The sequence below is a fragment of the Crotalus tigris genome, unplaced genomic scaffold, assembly GCF_016545835.1.
Source record: "Crotalus tigris isolate CLP2741 ecotype Arizona unplaced genomic scaffold, ASM1654583v1 scf7180000020245.1906669, whole genome shotgun sequence".
Taxonomy (NCBI): Eukaryota; Metazoa; Chordata; class Lepidosauria; order Squamata; family Viperidae; genus Crotalus; species Crotalus tigris.
This window is the reverse complement of record NW_024097926.1, coordinates 1,846,382-1,867,180: the sequence shown is the minus strand read 5'-3', so window position 1 is coordinate 1,867,180 and position 20,799 is coordinate 1,846,382. Positions and strand designations below refer to the sequence as shown.

Here is a 20,799-nt window from a genome sequence, read left to right as displayed (position 1 = left end):
TCTGTTCATTTTCTATTCGCTTTCTCTTCTGCTATTCTATTTTCTATTCTATTTTCTACTCTATTCATTTTCTCTTTTCTATTCTATATATCTATTCTCTTCTATTCCTTTTCTATTCTATTTTGTCACGTAATTCTATCTATCGCGTAATTCTATTCTATTCTATTTTGTATTCTATTCTATTCCTATTCTGACATTACATCTTGCCAGATCCGGAGGTTAAATTCCCTGGACAGTCTATTTCGATCATCTAGGGTTGCAAAATTGTTCGGAAGCATCTGTGTATCTTATTTTGAGGGTGGGGGGAGAACTTAGAATAGTCCTTACATTTTATCATACTGTTTCTAACATCGGAGGTACTTTTATACAGGATTTTGCGGAGGGCAGCAGGCAGACAAAACTGTCTCTCATAATTTTGTGGCCTGTTTACCCATTTTATTTTTTCCTTCCCTTTGCAAAGAAAAAAAAAAGGTAACACTTTTCACCTTTCAGAGCAGGCCAGAAGGAGACTTAGCAAAGATTGTGACCATCCTACACCCACATAGAGACACACACATGTTGATCCAAGGATTTCTTGCCGTTCTTTCTTAGCTGATTATTGACCTCGCGCCCTCTCCATCTGCCATCCTTCTAGACGTGGTTTGAACCTAATCCGATTCTCATCGGTGCTGCTTCGCTAAACCTCATTGTAATCTCCTTCCTGGCTAATCGTCGCTCTGTGAATGACCAGCCTTGAATTTGGGGGGGGGGAGGAATCCCCTCTTAGGGAGCCTTAGATTAAAATCTTCAACAATCTCACATCTCCATGAAAATAATAACCAAACGATTGTCAAGAGAGTTCCCGGTTTATAATCATCCTCACAACCCATGAAGTAGATGAATCAATGAAATTTTTGGCTAGCCAAGAAGCTAAGGGTCGGATTTTAACCAAACTTGCTGGTCTCAACCACCCTGTCATGATGGGAAATGTTAATTACAATACAGTCGTCCTCAACTTAACAACGGCTCATTTAGTGACTTTTGAAAGTTACAGCAAGGGAAACAGCCTAAAGAATGGCCACTTGACCACAGAGCCCTGCAAATGGTCGTAAATGTGATCTTCTTTTTAAAAAAAACCACTTCCAGTGTTGGAGCATTCACTGCTTCTGCAGGCAGGTTGTTCCACTGGTTAATTGTTTTCACTGTCTTAACTTACGATCTGTCTTTTAAGACAAGGATTTACCTGCCTCATATTCGTGTTTGGTGTGGTGTTTTACTGCCATGCAGATCGTAGAAGCAGACCTTAAATAAAACACTTCGCCTTTACGTAGGAAATCGTGTTATTTGTTGTGAGGCTTTAGCAGCCATGATAAAAGTCTGTCCCAAGTGAATGTTAAACCCCAACATTTGGGATTTATCCCAGTTGTTAAAACCTCACCACAAACAGCACAGGGTGGAGACAGGAGCAAGTGAGAGAGACACACACAGAGAGAGAAATGAAAGAACGGCATGTGAGACTCATCTGTGCTTTTCTCAATCTGTCCTACAGCTCCCCCCGTTTTCCAGAAGACCCCGCCAGCTTTAATCGAGATCCAGGACCAAAAGTCTGTGACCCTCTCCTGTTTGGCCACTGGCAACCCACCACCCTTGGTCTCTTGGAAGAGAGACAGCCAAACCATTGAAAATGGAAAAGAAATGCAGGTATTTCGTTTCCTGTGGGTGTCCGTTGCAGCAAAACCTGGATTTAACAGCCTACTTGAAAAGAAAGGTCTGTTATTCTCAGTGGTCCGTTAAATACAAAAAGTAGATCCTTGGCAGCAGTTTAGAAAAACTTAAAACAACCACAGATGGGTTGTTTCTATTGCTAAGCAAGTTGTTAAGGGTGCCTGGGTGTGTACTTGACCTGCTGCATCCAAAAATCCGTTAAATGGAGATCCGTTAAATCAGAGGGTGGTGTTAAATCAGAGTGCCCTAAAGATTGGCTTGTCTTTAGCAATATACCCATTTTTTGTGTGTGTGTTTTCCAGGTGAAAAATGGGACTCTCTTTATTGCTAGAGTCGAACGGACCTGTGCTGGGCTGTACACTTGCCATGCCAGCAATCAAGAAGGCACCGTCATTCACACAACCCGCCTCCTAGTCCAAGGTAAGTCCTTTCTGACCTAGAGAAGTGACCGTATTTCCTCAAAAATAAGACCTACCTGGAAAATAAGCCCTAGCATGATTTTTTTTTCAGGATGCTCGTAATATAAGCCCTTCCCCCAGTTACGATCATCAGCCAGACGCGTTTAGTGTGCCTGTTGCAACACACAACAGACTTATGGAATTATAAAATAATGATCTTAATGTATAACTAAATATAAATAAATAATATTATTGACGTTATTTATTTTGAATAAATGTAGATTGTTGTACATGAAAAAAATATATGTGAAAATTAAGCCCTAATGCGTCTTTTGGAGCGAAAATGAATGTAAAACCTGGTCTTATTTTTGGGGGAAATACGGTAATTAACCGAAAATCATGGAGTCGGAAGGGATATTAAGAGGTCCTCAAGTCCAACCCTTGCACCCAGTAGCATTCACTATATCACCCTCAGACCGGATGCCTTTATGCCGTCTTCAAACCTTATTTATTTATTTATTTTATTTATTTATGAGACTTATATACCGCTTTTAAGTGCAAGCATTCTCTAAGCGGTGTACACCAGTAAGCAATGTATATATATATATATATATATATATATATATATATATATATATATATATATATATATATATTTACATTGCCCCCAACATCTGGGTCCTCATTTTACCTACCCCGGAAGGATGGAAGGCTGAGTCAACCTTGAGCCGGTGAGATTTGAACCGCTGACCTGCTGAACACAGTCAGCTAAAGTGGCCTGCAGTACTGCACTCTAACTGCTGCACCACCTCGGCTCTATAGAGGTAGTCCTCAAGTTATGACGACAACGGGAAGGGGAATTTCTGTCACTAAACCAAGGTACAGATGGTCTCCAAAATTGTAGTAGAGCCTCTCACACAACACACAACCACATCTTCCCAGCTGAAAGGAGCCAAACACATACACAAGCCCCTTGGCACACAGGTGGTCCTCGACTTAACAACCATTCGTTTAGTGACCGTTAGAAGTTACTGTGAAAGCTTTTCAGCGCCGTCATAGCTGTTGGTCACTAAATGGACTGTTGTAAGCTGAGGATGACCTTGTACGCTCTTCGGTTCCGCTCGGTTGCTGCAGAAATTCAATTTTCTGTGTCTGTGTTTCTGCCAGGGCCACCGGTGATCGTGATCTCTCCCAAAGATGTCACCGTGAACCTCAGCCAAAATGCCTTTTTCGCTTGCCAAGCTGACGCCTACCCTGCCAACCTCACCTACAGCTGGTTCCAGGGGGGCACCAACGTCTTCCACCTCAGGTATGGAAAGGGGAGGGAGAAAGGAGAGAAGCAACCTAGAACTAAGGAGAAACTTCCTGACAGGGAGAACAATTAACCCGTGGAACTACCTGCCTCCAGAAGCGGTGAATGCTCCAACACTGGAAGCTTTTAAGAAGAGACTGGACAAACCATTTGTCTATAATGGGATAGGGTTTCCTGCCTGAGCAGGGGGTTGGACTAGAAGACCTCCAAGGTCCCTTCCAACTTTTTTTTTATTACTAAAGGAGAATCCCTCCCTAGATTTTTTTCCTCTGGTGGCAGAAAGTCCTCGTAGTCCTCGCCTTAACGACCACAATTCAGCCCAAAATATCTGTTGCTAAGTAAAACATAGGAGAAGTGGATTTCGCCCCATTTTACGACCTTTCTGGCTACCGTTGTTAAGTGAATCACTGCATCTTGTTCAAATTTGCCAAACGGTTGTTAAGCGAATCTGGCTTCCCCATGGGTTGTCGGAAGATTGCAAAGGGGGATCACGTGATCCTGGGAACACTGAATCCGTCATAAGTATGAACCGGTTGCCATCTCTGTTGTCGTTCTTTATCCGGAGTCTCCAAACTAGACATCTTAAAGTCTTGTGGACTTCATCTCCCAGAATTCCCCAGCCAGCATCCTGAAATTCTGAAAGATGAAATCCATAAGTCTTTAAAAGTCGCCAGGTTTGGAGAGCCCTGATCTAGGGTGACAAGAGAGCAGTCTCTTAATGCGGCTTCATTTGACTTCTCTTTCCTTCCTGGTGTCTCCAGCCATCTCCGGTCCCGGATTCAAATCCTGGTGGATGGAAGCCTCTTGGTCCAGAAAACGACCCCGGAGGATTCGGGAAAATATACCTGTATCCCCAGCAATGGGCTGAGGAAACCGCCCTCCGCTTCGGCCTTCCTTACGGTTCTGTGTAAGTGCTGCTTCATTGACCTCTTGATTTCATTTCTGCCACCAAAGCTCCTTAACCTAGACCTCATCCCTTTCTAGCTTCATGGTCCACTCCTTGACCTCACAGTCCTAGTTCCAAGGATCTCACAAGCACTCTGTTGATACCACCTCTTGATTTCATTTCTGCCCCCAAAGCTGCTTAACCTAGACCTCATTCCTTTCTAGCTTTGTGGTCCACCCCTTGACTTCACAGTCCTAGTCCCAAGGATCTCACAAGCTCTTTTTTGATACCACCTATTTCCTTTCTAGCTTCATGGTCCATCCCTTGACCTCACAGTCTTAGTCCCAAGGATCTCACAAGCCCTCTTTTGATACCACCTACCTCCTTTCCAGCTTCATGGTCCATCCCTTGACCTCACAGTCCTAGTCCCAAGGATCTCACAAGCCCTCTTTTGATACCACCTACTTCCTTTCCAGCTTCTTGGTCCACCCCTTGACCTCATGGTCTTAGTCCCAGGGATCTCACAGTCCCAGGCCACGTTTGCCACCCCCTCGTTCTTCTAGCTTCCCTCCCCAGTGCCCTGATCTCACAATCTCACCGCTGACACCAAGCTGTCCTCCATCTGACAGATCCAGCTCAAGTCGCTAAGATGCCTCCAGAGACCTTCCTACCGATCGGCATGCAAGGCACGATCCGGTGCCCCAGCAGAGCCCACCCCCCACTGCTCTCCGTCAGTTGGATCAAAGACGGGCAGCCTCTGGAGATTGGCAAGGTACGTTTTGGGAGGCGGGGGCACTCTCTGCTTCGTTTTATCCCATTCTTTCCCCTGAGCCCCTGCGTTCTCCCTTTCTGCAGTTCCCAGGCTGGTCCCTGAAAACCGACGGGACTATTATCATTGCCACAAGCAACGACGATGCCCTGGGCGTGTACGCTTGTACCCCGTACAACAGTTTTGGAACGGCGGGCACTTCAGCACCCACGCGGGTCCTCCTCAAAGTGAGTTAAGAAATTGGAGGGCACGACCAAATGAGTTCTCAGCAAAACGTTCCCGGTATCTCTCTGTTTCATGTAGTGCTGGCAGAGATGTGTGGGTTCTAGATCACTCAACCTTGTCAACCTTTAAGATGGGTTGTCTCAAAGGTGCTTTTTCCAAAAGCAACTGGACTAGGACTGAAAAACAAAACATAATCCAGTTGCTTTTTGAAAAAGCATCTTTGACCTGGTTGACTAAGGATCTCCATAGATATCTAAGATGGGTTGATTTCAACTTTCAACCGCCTTTTATTGGCAGTTTTAGGCTGTTGTTTTCTTCACGTGAAGTGCTAGTACTGCTTTATAAAGGCCACACTTGGAATACGGCATCCAGTTTTGGTCACCACGATGTAAAAAAGATGTTGAGACTCTGGAAAGAGTGCAGAGAAGAGCAACAACGATGATCGGGGGACTGGAGGCTAAAACATATAAGGAAGGGTTGCTGGAATTGGGAATGTCTAATTTAATGGAAAGAAAGACTCGGGGTGACAGGACAGCGGGGTTTCAATATCTGAGGGGCTGCCCCAAAGAAGAGAGGATCAACTTATTCTCCAAAGCACCAGAAGGCAGAATAAGAAACAATGGATGGAAACTAATCAAGGAGAGAAGCAACCTGGAACTAAGGAGAAACTTCCTTACAGTGAGAATAATTAACCAGTGGAACAACCTGCCTCCAGAAGCTATGAATGCTCCAACATTGGAAGTTTTTAAGAAGAGACTGGACAGCCATTTGTCCGAAATGGTATAGGGGTTGGACTAGATGACCTCCAAGGACCCTTCCAACTCTGTTAAGCAGTGGTGTTTTCTTTGGCATTCTGTTTTTCAGGATCCTCCCACGTTCACCCTTCGGCCCAAACAGGAATATTTCCAGGAGGTGGGCCGGGAGCTGCTAATTCCATGTGTGGCCCAAGGAGACCCCATACCCATCATCTCTTGGACAAAAGTGAGTTGCTGCCGTTTTGCACAAAGCGGACCATTTCTGATAGATTCAGTAGCTGCGGGTTTTTTTTTTTTGGTTTTTTTTTAAACTTAACCTTTTAAGACTGTCGTTTGCATGCCAACCTGCCCAGCAGGCCTTCCACTCTCCAAGCAGGCTTTAAAAATTTGAAAATAAAAATAAAAAACATCGCTTGGCATTCCACTTAACGACCGCTTTGCAGAGCGACACGGTTGCCGGTCCCAGTGAAGGGTTAAGTGAGGATTGATTGTACGTAAGATGACCGGTTTGATTGGTTTCCTGCTGAAACAGGTGGGCAGCAGGACCCTGGTCAGCGGGCAGATGGGCACGAACAGCAGCTTGATCCTGCGGCCCCTGACGAAGGAACAGCACGGCTTGTGGGAATGTGCCGCCAATAATGGCGTGGCCAGGGTTAGTGCCACCACCACAGTCTACGTGTTGGGTGAGTTTAATAACAACAACAACAACAATAATAATAATAATATTGGAAGGGACCTTGGAGGTCATCTAGTCCAACCTCCTGCTCAGGCAGGAAACCCTATACCATTTCAGACAAATGGCTGTCCAGTCTCGTCTTAAAAACTTCCAGTGTTGGAGCATTCACCGCTTCTGGAGGCAGGTTGTTCCACTGGTTAATTGTTCCCACTGTTAGGAAGTTTCTCCTTAGTTCCAGGTTGCTTCTCTCCTTGGTTAGTCTCCATCTGTTGCTTCTTGTCCTGCCTTTAAAGAATAGCTTGACTCCCTCTTCTTTGGGGCAACCCCTCAAATATTGGAGCACTGCTATCATGTCATCTCTGGTCCTTTTCTTCATTAAACTAGACATGCCCAATTCCAGCAGCCTTTCCTTCTATGTTTTGGCCTCTAGTCCCCTAATCATCTTTGTTGCTCTTCTCTGCACTCTTCCTAGCGTCTCAACATCTTTTTTACATCATGGTGACCAAAACTGGATGCCGTATTCCAAGTGTGGCCTTACCAAGGCCTTGTAAAACAGTATTAATACTTCACGTGATCTTGATTCTATCCCTCTGTTGATGCAGCCTAGCACTGTGTTGGTTTTTTTGGCAGCTGCAGCACATGGCTGGCTCTTAACTTAGAGGGCAGTAACGGCCCCTAAGATCCTGGCGCCCTATTGAAAAATGTTTGGGTTTAAAGGCATAGCGGTGGCATCCCTTGCTAGGAACCATCGTGTTCAGCCAACCGCTTGAACAGATCCCATCTTTCTTCCTAATCTCCTCCGTGGTCACAAAACTGGGCAGGACTCCCCTTCTAGTGTCCACTATGATTTGGAAGTACACACGTGGTCTCGACTTAACAGCCCCAAACTCTCCATGGCCACGCAAGACAGTTGTGAAGTGAATTTTGCCCCATTTTATGACCTTGCCGCGGTCATTAAGCAGATCCCTGTGGTTGTTAAGTCACACAGTTGTGAAGTGGATCTGGCTTCCCCATTGTGTTTGCGGGTCAAAAGGTCGCAAAAACCTGAAACCCCAGGACATTGTGACCGTCATAAAGACGAGTCAGTTGCCGAGCGGTTGAATTTTGATCGCGTGACCCCGGGGAGGCTGCAAAGGTGGTCACTGTGAAAAATGGTCATAAGTCCCTTTTTTCTGTTGAAACAGTCACTAAATGAATGGCTGTAAGTCAAGAACTGCCTGTTATTTCATATCCAAAATTCTTTCTGGCAAAATCGTCCTTAAATCTCTTTATTTAGTGACTTTCCACTGAATCGAGTTAAACTAATACAGCTCCTTTTCTGCTCCCCCCCCCAAATCAGGTACCAGCCCTCACGCTGTGGTCAACGTCTCCGTGTGGCCCTTACGACAAGCCGTTAATGTTACCTGGGAACCAGGGTTTGATGGAGGTTACTTTCAAAGATTCAGCATCTGGTACACCCCAATGTAAGTCTTTGGGGCCACTCTGTGGGGACTTCTCAGCTGTTCTATTTCCCTTCCCCCCCTTTCTTTCTGTCATAATTAAAAATACTTTACGGATGTTTCGTCCACAGATTCGTCTGCATTTCTGTTTTCTTTCCAAGGGGGCCTAAGAAATTCGCCCCTCTGTTTTAAGCTGGCATTCTGGTGCCTCCATGTTTGTTTTTTTAATACAGAGCATGCACGGTCTTATTGCAGGAGTAAATGCAGTAAAGAATGGGGTTGTATTAAATGGTGGTTTATATTACACTATCCACAAATATACACAGGGAACAAAATACATACACGTGGTAATACGGCAAACTTCAATACACAGCAATTACAGCGGGAAATGGAGAGAGAGAGAGAGAGACTCCAGCAAAGCCTTCCCTTTTATACTCAAGCTCTTAAAGGGATACAGACCCTGCTGAGTCATTCCTAACTTTGCGTCATTCATCTCACATGGTTAGCTTCTAAATCATTACCTTGACACCTTGTTTTAATCGTAGATTGAGACGCCTGAACCGGCCCCACCACGACTGGGCCTCGTTACCAGTGCCCGTGGGGGCTTCCCATATCCTGGTGGAGAACCTGCAGCCAGATACGAGCTATCAGTTCAGTGTCTTGGCCCAGAACAAACTCGGCAGCGGTCCTTTCAGCGAAATCATCTCCATCACGCCTCTGGGTGAGAAGCGATCGCCGCTTTGCTGGGGATGGGAGGCTGTGTTCTTTGACTGCAATTCTCAGGTTTTCCGTCAGTATAGCCCAAGGATAGGTAACTGCCAGGCCTTCAAGGCTGAGCAGGTTAAGAAAGAGGCCTGACAGGAATCTGGAAATACAGGTGGTCCTCAATTTAGGACTACAATTAATGGAATGGAATGGAAAATGGAATGGAATAGAAAAGAAAGTGGAGTAGAATATAGGAACAGAATAGAATGGAATGGAATGAAATAGGAATGGAATGGAATAGAATAGAATAGAATAGAATAGAATAGAATAGAATAGAATAGAATAGAATAGAATAGAATAGAATGGAGTATAGGAATAAAAGAAGAGAATGGAAGAGAATAGAATAGGAATAGATAGAAGGGACCCTGGAGGTCTTCTAGTCCAACCCCCTGCACAGGCAAGAAACCTATACCATTTCAGACAAATGGCTGTCCAATCTACAATGCTGTTGTAACTTTGAACGGTCCCTAAACAAATGGTTTGCAAGTCGGGGACTACCTGTATTTTACTTTTAAAGTAAATGTTGCCAGAGTCAGCCAAGGAGGAAGATTTAAGAAGATAGAAGCAATCTGCATTCTTCCTCAAGGCATCTCCCTGTTTCTCCTCTTCCTTTTTCAGGGGTCCCAATTCAGACTGTGCCCCCCATCCTCCCAACCACCGCCTCCCTGGTCTTCCTTCCCCCACCCCAGCTCCTGAGATCCAACGAGACCACGCGGGGGGTCCTCCTCCTGTGGGAACCTCCACTCCACGATCCTTCGGCCTTGACGGGATATTCGCTGGAGCTGCGCCAGAATCAGGGGAAGTGGGAGGTGCTGAGTGGGTCCATTCCCAGCTCCGAGACCCATTTCCTGGTGCCAGGACTCATCAAGGTGTGTTTGATGCCAGTTCTAGCTTTGCAAGTCCCTGGAAACTCCTCAGCCCGAGGGTGGGGTTGGCATGGAGAAAAGTGTATTATTTAGCAACTTGAAGACGTGTGATCTTCAACTCCCAGAATTCCTGTGGCTGGCTGGGGGAATGCTGGGAATTGAAGTCCACCCATCTTAATGCTGGGAATTGAAGTCCACCCGTCTTATAGCATGCTGGCTGGGGAATTCTGGGAGTTGAAGTCCACCCATCTTAAAGCATGGAGGCTGGGGAATTCTGGGAGTTGAAGTCCACACCTCTCAGAGTTGCCAAGATTTGAGAAACACTAAATAGAATCTCTTCTCAAAGTGAATAATATAAAGATAAAACCAGAAACTTCTCTTCTGGATTTAATGCAGGGGCTTTATTCCTGAAAGTTTTATTCTTATCTACATCCACAATGCCTTGGTCTGTTGCTTTCTCATCACGGTGAGATAGCATCCATTTTGGTGGGCGAACCTATGGTACATTTGCTAATTCCTTCCCCCTTCCAACACAGGATACCTTCTATGAGTTCCGCCTGATAGCCTTTGCCGGTAGCTACATCAGTTATCCCAGCAACGTGGTGAATGTTTCAACCACAGGTAAGTCCCAAGATTTGTGGCATATGATGGGATACTTGATCCTTTTGCTAGCCAAGTGTTGTGGTTCCGGCTAATGAAACATTCCAAAGAACTTCCAGGCATTTATTTTCCTAAAAGTCTTTTATTGCTACAAAATGTCGGCACAGGCACAACGGAGGGATGCTAGGATCTAAGTTCTCTTCCTCTGAGCAGTTAAATTATCAGCATGTTCCCTCCCTAAATTAGCCCTCATATCTCACATTACCCAATTAGTGTGAACTAATGTTTTCTTCCTCTTTCTTTCCCGGGCTTTACCCCCAACCCCCCTTCTGCTCTGTATTAACTCCATAATTACCAGACAATTCTACATATTGTCAAATGCAAGAATATACAATATTTGCAGCATTGACACCAAGGATGTGATTCAACCTGTTTGAATTGACTTTGGGGACTAAGACTAAAACTATGTTACTTGATTTTTTTTTTTTTTTCAGGATGCTTGTAATATAAGCCCCACCCCCAAAATAAGATCATTAGCCAGGTGGACGCACTTGGTACCGTATTTCCCCAAATATAAGCCCTAACCAGACCCAATGTGTCTTTTGGAGCAATAATTAATATAAGACCCGGTCGTATTTTCAGGGAAATACGGTAGTGAAAAATGGAAGGCAGATGGAGAAGGGGAGATGGTTAGATAGTGTCATTGACACAATGAACATGAATTTGGGCAAAGTCGGAGACGGGAGGACGGGGGAGCCAGCCGTGGTCCAGGGGGGGTCGTGAAGAGTCAGACGTGACTTAGCAACGGAACGACGTTTTTAATTGCTCTTGTTTTGCTTCGGTGTTTGCAGGAATGGAGGTGTACCCTTCTCGCACTCAGCTCCCCGAAATGCTACCGCAGCCTGTGCTGGCTGGCGTGATTGGGGGCGTCTGCTTCTTGAGCACGGCTGTCATTTTTAGCACCATGGCAGCCTGTGTCATGAACCGCAGGAGAGCAGCCCGTCTACGCAAACGCAGGCAAGGTAAGCCCCCCCAAAAAGCCACAGTGGCGTGATAAGAAAAGTGGCAGCGGTACAGGAGAAGGAAGGTTGGTTTTTTTTTAAAAAAAAAAAAAAGGTTAAATCCTGGCAACTGGACCAATGTTTGTTAAAATTGAGAGGTGTTTGTTACTCATCCAAGTAGCTTCTTTGGTCAAAATGAAAAATTTTGGTAGGCAGAAAATCAAGAGCAGGGGTCTTCAAACCTGGCCCTTTTATGACTTGTGGACTTCAACTCCCAGAATGCACACCTGGCTGACCACACATCTTAAAGCAGTCAAGGCTGAGAAACACTGCTTTATGCAAAAGTCTCTTTTGAGCTATAGTTGGGTATCTTTATTTTGCAAATTCTTCTCTCTCTTTTTTTTTTTTGACATTTAGCGAGACGAGACAGCCTGTTAAAAAAACCTCAGCTTTCTGTTAGTTGCCTACTGCCAAGTTTCTACCCAAACTCATTTTTGTAGCATTAAATCTTGTTGATACTCACTGTCCAAAAGTATTAGTTTTGTTTTCAAAAGGTATCTGATTTTAGTGAATGTTTTTAAAGTTACAACACTATTTGGTTTTTATGTTGCCACACTTGGGGGAAAAAGAGGCTCTTCTTGATTTGTATTTAAGGGATGGCTACAAACTTATTTTGTTTTTCTTTTCCTTCCAACTGGAAATTTCAGAAGCTCTTAAAGCATACTGGCTGGGGAATTCTGGGAGTGGAAGTCCACTCATGTTAAAGTTGTCACAGTTGAAAAACACTGCCGCAAACACTCAACTCACTATGTGCCAAACCTCACACCAGTCAGCCCTTCGCTGGGCTGTAAAAGCCTCTTGGTGAATCCTACCTTGGCCTCTGAAAACACATATATATATATATGTTGAGAGTAAAACTTGATCACCAGGAAAAGTTAAAACATTAAAATGATGATGTTGGCAGGAGCCAACGAAAGCTAGGTTTCTACTTTTTACTATTAAAACTTTTAATGTTTTAACTTTTCCTGGTGATCAAGTTTTACTCTCAACATGTATACACCGAGGAATCATACTTCTGTTTTTAATATTGTTCATATATATATATATATATATATTTATTTATTTACCAGACATTATCTTTTTTTTTCCTCTCTGTTTTATACCTAGTATAAATTTGATTTTTTTTTAAATGGAATGCGATGATTTTTGTTTTTAATTTTTTACTTTTTTAAACCCTGCCCTTATTATTTTTATAAATATATCAGCACAGCAAACAGACAGAGTATTATTCCTTCTTCCTCCCATTTTCCCCACAGCAACAATCCCGTGAGGTGGACTGGGCTGGGTCTTGAGGGATCTGAGAACTCAAGTCCAGAGGTGTGTGTCTGGTTGCAGGTTGTGGCCTGGCAGCGGTCCTTCCTGTTGCCAGATTGTTTTATTAATTGCCTGGTTTTGCGTATAATTTCCCCTTTTGTGTTCTCGTGACCTTCCAGATCTACCCATTGTGTTTTCCTCCACCAAGAAGCTTCTCTCTACACAGTAAGTTGCACCATTGCACTAGTTACATTTCTTCTTCCTGGTTCCTCCTGCAGCCTCTTTTCCTTGATCTGCTGTTTTCTTCTTCCTGAGAGAATTTTTGTAGCTCCGGCTTCATCACTCATGACATTACCTAGTTGGGTAATTAAATGTCTGCAAGGAAATAACCAAGCTCAGAGAGCAAGAGGAGTGGAGTAGAATATAGAATAGAATAGAATAAAATATATAGAATAGGAATAGGAATAGAATAGAATAGAATAGAATAGAATAGAATAGAATAGAATAGAATAGAATCTGGAAGGGACCTTGGAGGTCTTCTAGTCCAACCCCTTGCTCAGGCAGGAAACCCTATACCATTTCGGACAAATGGCCATCCAGTCTCTTCTTAAAAACTTCCAGTGTTGGAGCATTTACTGCTTCTGGAGGCAGATTGTTCCACTGGTTCTCACTGTCAGGAAGTTTCTCCTTAGTTCTAAGTTGCTTCTCTCCTTGGTGAGTTTCCATCCATTGCTTCTCATCCTGCCTTCTGGTGCTTTGGAGAATAGCTTGACTCTCTCTTCTTTGAGATACTGGAACCCTGCTATCCTGTCCCCCCTCGTCCTTCTCTTCATTAAACTAGACATGCCCAATTCCAGCAACCATTCCTTATATGTTTTAGCCTCCAGTCCCCTGATCATCTTTGTTGCTCTTCTCTGCACTACTGTTAGCACAGCAACCTATGTCTCTCTCTTCCCCAACAGGCATTCAACAGGTACAGCTAGCCCAGACAGCATTATGAAGCTGAAACTTCAAGGGTCTCCCTACCAGAGTCTTCACCGGACCCTCTTCTGGGGCGAGAAAGCTGGCCGTAACCTCAGTCTCAATCTCTCGGGTGGCCACGCCAGGAACAGCACCAACTACGTCCCCTACGAGAGTCATGTGGACCAGCTGCGTCCTCTCGAACGCATCTCCCGGGGTCCCGACGGTCGCTTTGTAGTGTATAGCGAGGACGAGTTGCGAGAACACCGCCTGGAGGACGGCGAGGGCCCACCGGAGCCCTATCTGCAACTCTTCTCTCCTCCCAAGGACCCCGCGTGGCACCGAAGTGTCCACCTGAGACCCAAGAACGCCCGCCAGGCCCAACAGGAAGCCAAGGCCTCCGGCCACCGGCAAGGCCGCTACTTTGACTACAGCAGTAGCAGCCTGACGGAGGAAGCCGAGCCCTTGCGTATCGTCAGCATCAGCCCGGTGGCCGCCACACCGTACGGTGCTGTCCAGGATACCCAGTGGCTCCCGGACCCCGTGGCACTGTCTCCCTCCTCCTCCTCCTCCTCCTCCTCCTCCTGCTCCTCCTCGCCTCGCCGTACATCAAAGTCGACATCTCCGTCACCCAGCGTCCAGGCCAGGGCAAGCAATTCTGCCCAGAGCGGGATTCTCCAGTATCTGAGTTTGCCCTTCTTCAAAGAGATGAATGTGGATGGTGACTGGCCTCCAGAGGAGAACGAGAAGGAAGATGGACCCTTGCTGGAGACCGTCCCCCAGGAGCCTGGCCTTCTGGGCAGCCCCAGGCGGCCTGTTGCGCCGGATCAGGACAGGCCAGCTGGTCCGATCTACATGGACATGGAGCCCGATTCAAGCTCCGTTCAAGATCAGCTGGGGGAAACTTCCTTCCTTCGACTTCCGGATTCTGATACGGGTCCCGCGAACACCCCTTTGCCGGGGTCCCTGGCTTGTCCACTGTACCTCTGTTCCAGGGCCGAGAGCCCACCACCAAAGGACCAAGGATGGTTATGGACGCTGTCCTCCTCCTCATCATCATCACCAGCCTCCCAGCCCCTTCCGGATTGTGCCGAGGTGGAGGTCTCCTGCTTGGCCCTCCCCTTGCCCGAGCTGCCCCCCGAGACGCACAAGCCCCCCGCTGCCAATTTCCCACTCCCCTCGGAGAAATTCCTGAGGGGCAGCTTGACCAGCCAAAGCAGCGGACGGGGAAGTGCGTCTTTCCTAAGACCACCGTCGCTGGCCACCTCCGTGGCGGGCAGCTACCTCAGTTCCCCCGTCGGGGAAGCGGCCAGTTGCCAAAGCAGCACCGTGGGAGAAGAGAGCAGGTCCAAAAAGGAGAGTTTAGTTGCTGTGTTGGAGAAAAGGTGAGGTTGAATCCGTGTGTGTGTGTGTGTGTGTTTTGAGGCTGAGCATTTTGTAAGAATCTGGCCTAGACAGTCCCCGGAGAAGGGTTGTGAGGTTCAAAAAAAATAAAAGGAAGTTTTAACAAGTTTCTAGTCCTTAAGGCTGGGCCTTCCTCCTTAGGACCTCAAGAGGCGACCTTTGGTGGAATTGCAACTTCTCTTGTGAATCCAAGGCGTTTTTCCAGAACTAGGTTCTGCTAGGAGATGGAATCTTTTAATTTTAAGATTTTATTAACCCCGGTGTTGGCCAGCTTTGAACAATGTTGGTTTAATCGCAGAAGATGGGAATCCATCTGGTTACTCGGCTGTCGTGGTCCAGGCAGAAGAGGAAGCAAATTATGTTCTGAAAGAGGAAGACAGGGTTACAGAAAATACAGATTTTTATTATTATTATTATTTAGCTTCAGCACTGAATTTCAGAAATTGAGGAATTTCGGTTTGTTAAGTGGAAGTTTCACCATCTTCCCTAAAAATACTCGGCCTTAAAAGAGGATGCAGTTTAGCAACTTAACCCAGACCGCCCAGTGACCGAGTTGACCTCAAACCATGTTATGCGAAACACCCCTAGTCAGGTTTCAGACAGCAGTTTACACTTAAAGGCAGGTCCTTACGCTGCGTTGCGTCAGGAATTTTGCCTGGTTATTTCCACTTCGTCTGGCGTGGTTGTGTGAACGCAACCCGCTTCAGTTCTCTTCGAGATCGGCTCAGATGCTAAAAGTGGCCTGGTTGAGTTTGAGGAGGTGTTGAGGGCCTTGGGAATGAAAAAAAAAAAAAATAAGCTATGTTTATCCCAAATCTTGGCAGGAAATTGCTTTGACCGTGCCACAGATGGATAAGACGCTGCTATTTCCCAATGTATCCACCAGGTGGGGATGTTCCCTGTAAGCATCTTTTACTTCAGGGGGTCTTCAAACTTGGCAACTTTAAGACTTGTGGACTTCAACTCCCAGAATTCCTCAGCCAGGCACGCGTGGGAATTGAAGTCCACAAGTCATAAAAGTTGCCAAGTTTGAAGACGGCAAGTTGCAGCCATGTCATGTCACAGTTAGCAACTGCAGTGATTCGCTTAACGGCCGACAGGAACAAGAACAGTTGCAAAATTGGGTTTGGGGTCAGGCCCAAGGCAGGACTAGAACTCACCGTCTCCTGGTGATTGGTCCAAAGTCATCCAGCCATCTTTCATGCCTAAGACGGGACTAGAACGCACAACCTCCTGGTGATTGGTCCAGAGTCACCCAGCTGTCTTTCGTGCCTAAGGCGGGACTAGAACTCACAGCCTCCTGGTGATTGGCCTAAAGTCATGCAGCAGGCTCTTTTGCCTAAGGCGGGACTAGAACTCACCATCTCCTGGTGATTGGTCCAGAGTTACCCAGCAGGTTTTGTGTCCCAGCAAGACTCGAACACAGGGCCTCCTGGTTTCTAACCTGCCTTCATCCTCTCCGCCACGCTGGCTTGTTAAAGCGATAAGCCATCTCTATATTTGCATTTTTTCTCACCCCATCTGCCTGAACTCCCTTTAAATCTCTTCCAGGAGGAATACTTCTGTGGACGAGAATTACGAATGGGACTCGGAGTTCGCTCTGGAATCGGAGCTACTGGACGCCTTGCAACTTTATCGGAGTGGGGACCCCAAGAGGCCCACTTCCACCATCGCGGCCCAGGAATTGGAGAAGCAGAGTAAGCAGAGACACACACTACATTTCCCCCACACACACACACCGCTTGTAGGAAAGAGTATTCCAAAAGGGATTTTATTTATTAAATTTATGTATTAGATTTGTTCCAAGTACTTCAGGAAGGTTTTAAGATTATTAATCCCCCTTGGGACGATGCCGAAGCTGCTGCAAGCGATCAAAACCGCTGGAAACTACTGCACAGGATGAGGATGATTAGATTTATTAATTTTCTATTAAATGAATACATCTTTTTTTTTTTTTTGGTTAAATAAATTAAATAAATAATTCCCAAGCCTCAAAATTCTGCTTTATTCGTCTCTGTCTGTCGGAACCATGACAGCACAGCCGATTAATCCCGTTCTCCTTTCCCTAGACAGAGCATGGGGTTGTCGTGACTTGAACCCATGTCTTCCTCTTCCTCCCCTTTGCAGGCTTCAGAGGCTCAGCCGAATCCAGCAGAACGTCCCCTTCTACTTCCCAGTCGGTCGGCACCTTGGATGGGTCCAGCTCTCCGCTGCCCTTGGCCAGCCCGGAAGAGCGTTGCGCCGCCCTGCGCAAAGAATTCCTCGCTTACCGCCGTCGCCGAGAAATGATTCAGCAACGGCGGCAGAAGTTGGACCCCAGCGGGAAGGATGAGCGATTTGAGCAAGCCACCTTATTCTAAAAAAAAAGAAAAAACCCTCCCTGGGATTTTGGGAGAGGTGCAGTTTGGCCTCTGTCCACAAGAGGGCAGCTTTGGGACAACTTAAATGCTAACTGCCCTCTAGAGGCATGCAGGAGAACTTGCTTTGGAACCTCAGACTTCCAAAGATACCGGGCGAATTTTTTATTTTATTTTTTGCAAGTATTTTTTTTCCCAAATCTCGAGTGTTTTATCCAGGCAGGAAGAAAAATAACATTGACACCACCCTTGTGGGTGTCTTGGTGGGTGTGAACGCACACGCGTGCTTTATTTCCAGCAGGATTCTAGATCAGAAGAAGCGGGTGGTGGGATGTTGGGTAAAAGGGGGCTTTGCTGAAAGGAAAAGAAAAAAAAAAGGACATTTTACCAAAAAGTTGGTGTCTTGCAAATTCTTAAACATGAAATTAGCATGGAATTGAAGAGCTGGTTTGCAAAAAAGAGGGAGCTGAGTCACTGAAGGTGTGCATGTAACTTGGGAATAGGTCTGCGGGCTTGTTTGGAGGCAGACAAGGGGAAGGGAGAGAAATAAAGCAAGTGGAGCAGATCTGACCCTCTCCCCCAGTCCTAATTCACTTGTGGCTAGTGGTCAGCGATGATGGGAGATGGAATCCCACAGCATCTGGAAGACCACAGCTTCATTGCCTCCAAGGACTGGGGGCCAAATTCAGGGTGGATATGCTGATTCTTCTTTTTCCCCGTTCTTAAATCCCAAATTGAGAATTATTAAGAAGGGCTAGTGGGGGACATGATAACAGTCTTACACTATTTGAGGGGCTGCCACAAAGAAGAGGGGGGTCAACTTGTTTTCCAAAGCACCAGAAGACAAGAAACCACCGATGGGACCTAATCAAGGAGAGAAGCAACCTGGAATGAAGGCGAAATTCCTTGACAGTGAGGACAATTAACCGGTGGAACGACTTGCCTCCAGACCTTGGGGGTGCTTCATCGCTCGAGGTTTTCAAGAAGAGATTGGACAGTCGTTTGTCTGAAGTAGGATCTCCTGCCTGAGCAGGGGGCTGGACTAGAAGACCTCCATGGTCCCTTCCAAGCTCTATTCTGATCATTAGTTTTTAAGTTACGGCTGGAGCAGATAGCTGGCCTTCTATCAGGCAACACCGTTTAAAAGATTAATTGAAAAGTGAAGAGTAAAAATGCTAAAGTAGACGGTAAAAATGGAGAGCGTAAACCCGAAACTGCTCACCTGTTGCCCTCTTAAGCTCCGCCCCAAATTTTGGGCTTACATGACCTGGTGGAAGAGACCACTGCTTTTGAAACGAGTCCCCCTCCCCAAAAAAATCCTGCCTGGCATGGAGTTGCTTTTGTGCCGGTCTTAGCCAAAGAACGCCAGTCCGGGTACTGTAGTTCTCAACTTACGACCGCAGTTGAGCCCAAAATGTCTTCTTGTTAAGCAAGACATTGGTTAAGTGGGATTTTGCCCCCTTTAGCCACCGTTGATAAGTGAATCACTGCGGATGTTAAATTAGTAACATGAATTGAGCTTCCCCTGTTGACTTTGCTGGTCAGAAAAGGGTAAAAAGGGATCATGTAGCCCCGGGATGCTGCGACCGTCCTAAATAAGTTGCCAAGTGGCCGGATTTTGATCAGGGATGCTGCAACGGTCATAAGTGTGAAAAAAACGGTCGTAAGTTGCTTTTTTTCAGTGCCGTGGTAACTTTGAACGGTCACTAAGCGAGCTTTTGCAAGTGGAGGACCACCTATACAGCACAGGCCCCCAGTCTTTTGGGCACTAGGGGCCAGTTCCATGGAGAAAGGTTTTTCCACGGATCGGAGAGTGCGTGTTTGTTGTGTGCTGCCTGCAACCCGTGGATGGGGCTTGGCTTTGTTTGCGTGGACTGGTTGGCGGCATGCCGTGGCCCGGTGCTGGTCCACAGACCGGGGGTTGGAGACCCCTGCTATAGAGACAGACCTTGATTTGTGTCCACCACGGAACCCAAAATTAAAGTTTTGAGTTTTGCTCCACTTTACGTCTTTCTTGCCACCGTTAAGTGGGATCGCTGGAGTTGTTGAGCTGGTAACTTAACAACGGCAGTTGCTTTGAGGACTTCCTGTGAAGCAGACATGCCAACCGCACGGGCACAGCACGCCCATCCCGGCCTCATAAGGGCAAAACACGTCACAATACAGCCCACAATGCGATCGTGTTTGACACCCCTGCTGTAGAGTCAGGACAGGGCCCTCCGGTTAAACCCCAGAAGTTGGAAGGGCTCTGCATTTTGGGGGGGGGGGGCATCCAAAGGGTGCCAAAGTTCATGGGGAATTCTTGGCTTGCACCGACAAGACGGGGTCACCAGTTGCAGGGCAGATGTGAATCAGGGCTGACGTTTTCGGTTGCTGATCCCGGAGTGTGCCAATTTTTGACTCACAAAAGCTTCTGCTTCAGGCTGTGTTGCTTCATCCTTCAGGGAAAGTACAGGTCACCCTTGACATACACTCAAGCCACAGTTTTGGATGGCAGGTTGTGAAGGGAGCCGTGCCTCGCTTTGCGGCCTTCCCCCCCCCCGCAGTCGTTCAGCAGATTGCTGCGAATCTTGCGGCTGTAGAGCCAGTCTTGACTTTTGCTGGCTGGAAAGGGTTACTAACAGATCCCTTGATCCCAGGACGATGCAACGGTCCTAAATACGTGCCAGGGGCCAAGTGGATCCTAACGTGTAGACAACAGGGATCTGGGTGATCTGTTTTTTTTTTTCTTTGCACAGGCGCAACAGATTTGATGACCCGAAGCAAGGGTTGTGTGTGTGTGTGTGTGTGTATCAAACTTCATGACTTTTAAGGCTTGTGGACTTCAACTCCCAGAATTCCCCAGCCAGCTATGCTAAGGATAATTGCCAAGCTAGGGAATTCTGGGAGTTGAAGTCCACAAATCTGAAAATCACCAAGTTTGGAGATTCCTGGCCTAGAGCAATGATCACCTTCATTCTTGTCCCTTTCTCTCTATTTCCAACCAGCATCACCCTCCCAATTTGGGGAGGGGCTGCAGCACAGGCTACCTAATCCCCAGAGCTGGTTCCCCCCCCTCGCATTTGGGAAGCAAGGGGGGGGGCATACAATTATGTCATTGGGCATTGCATAGCTGAGAGCTGACGTCTGCCTCAAAAGGAATGCAGCGTACGAGGGGGTTGGTATTTCTTTTGTTTTTTAATTTAATTCCCTTTCCCGTTATTTCTCCTCCCCATCTGCCTTCAGCCAAAAGAGAAAAAAAATAAATAAGGCAGATTTAGCAGACTTTTAAAGCTGCCCCCTCCAAACGTTTAGAAAAGCGGAATTTTATGATGCTAATTTTTGCTGGGAAAGAAAGTTTCTTTGAGACAGGATTGAGAGTGGATGAC

The 20,799-nt window shown here is 46.4% G+C and overlaps 1 protein-coding gene across 2 annotated transcripts in view; it reads left to right on the top strand.

The window, feature by feature from the left end:
- The window catches only part of IGSF9 (immunoglobulin superfamily member 9), a 28,701-nt gene extending 9,269 nt beyond the window's left edge, over positions 1-19,432 (top strand). For both annotated transcript variants that reach the window (XM_039366118.1, XM_039366117.1), the window contains exons 5-21: positions 1,529-1,680; positions 2,007-2,124; positions 3,270-3,411; positions 4,176-4,321; positions 4,930-5,072; positions 5,156-5,296; positions 6,159-6,275; positions 6,582-6,732; positions 8,065-8,188; positions 8,710-8,885; positions 9,548-9,798; positions 10,332-10,416; positions 11,247-11,417; positions 12,890-12,935; positions 13,673-15,055; positions 16,626-16,771; positions 17,202-19,432. In XM_039366118.1, coding sequence (XP_039222052.1) covers positions 1,529-1,680; positions 2,007-2,124; positions 3,270-3,411; positions 4,176-4,321; positions 4,930-5,072; positions 5,156-5,296; positions 6,159-6,275; positions 6,582-6,732; positions 8,065-8,188; positions 8,710-8,885; positions 9,548-9,798; positions 10,332-10,416; positions 11,247-11,417; positions 12,890-12,935; positions 13,673-15,055; positions 16,626-16,771; positions 17,202-17,434 — 3,725 coding nt within the window. In that variant the 3' untranslated portion in view covers positions 17,435-19,432. The remainder of the gene's footprint in view (positions 1-1,528; positions 1,681-2,006; positions 2,125-3,269; positions 3,412-4,175; positions 4,322-4,929; positions 5,073-5,155; positions 5,297-6,158; positions 6,276-6,581; positions 6,733-8,064; positions 8,189-8,709; positions 8,886-9,547; positions 9,799-10,331; positions 10,417-11,246; positions 11,418-12,889; positions 12,936-13,672; positions 15,056-16,625; positions 16,772-17,201) is intronic.
- Positions 19,433-20,799: the final 1,367 nt, after the last annotated feature.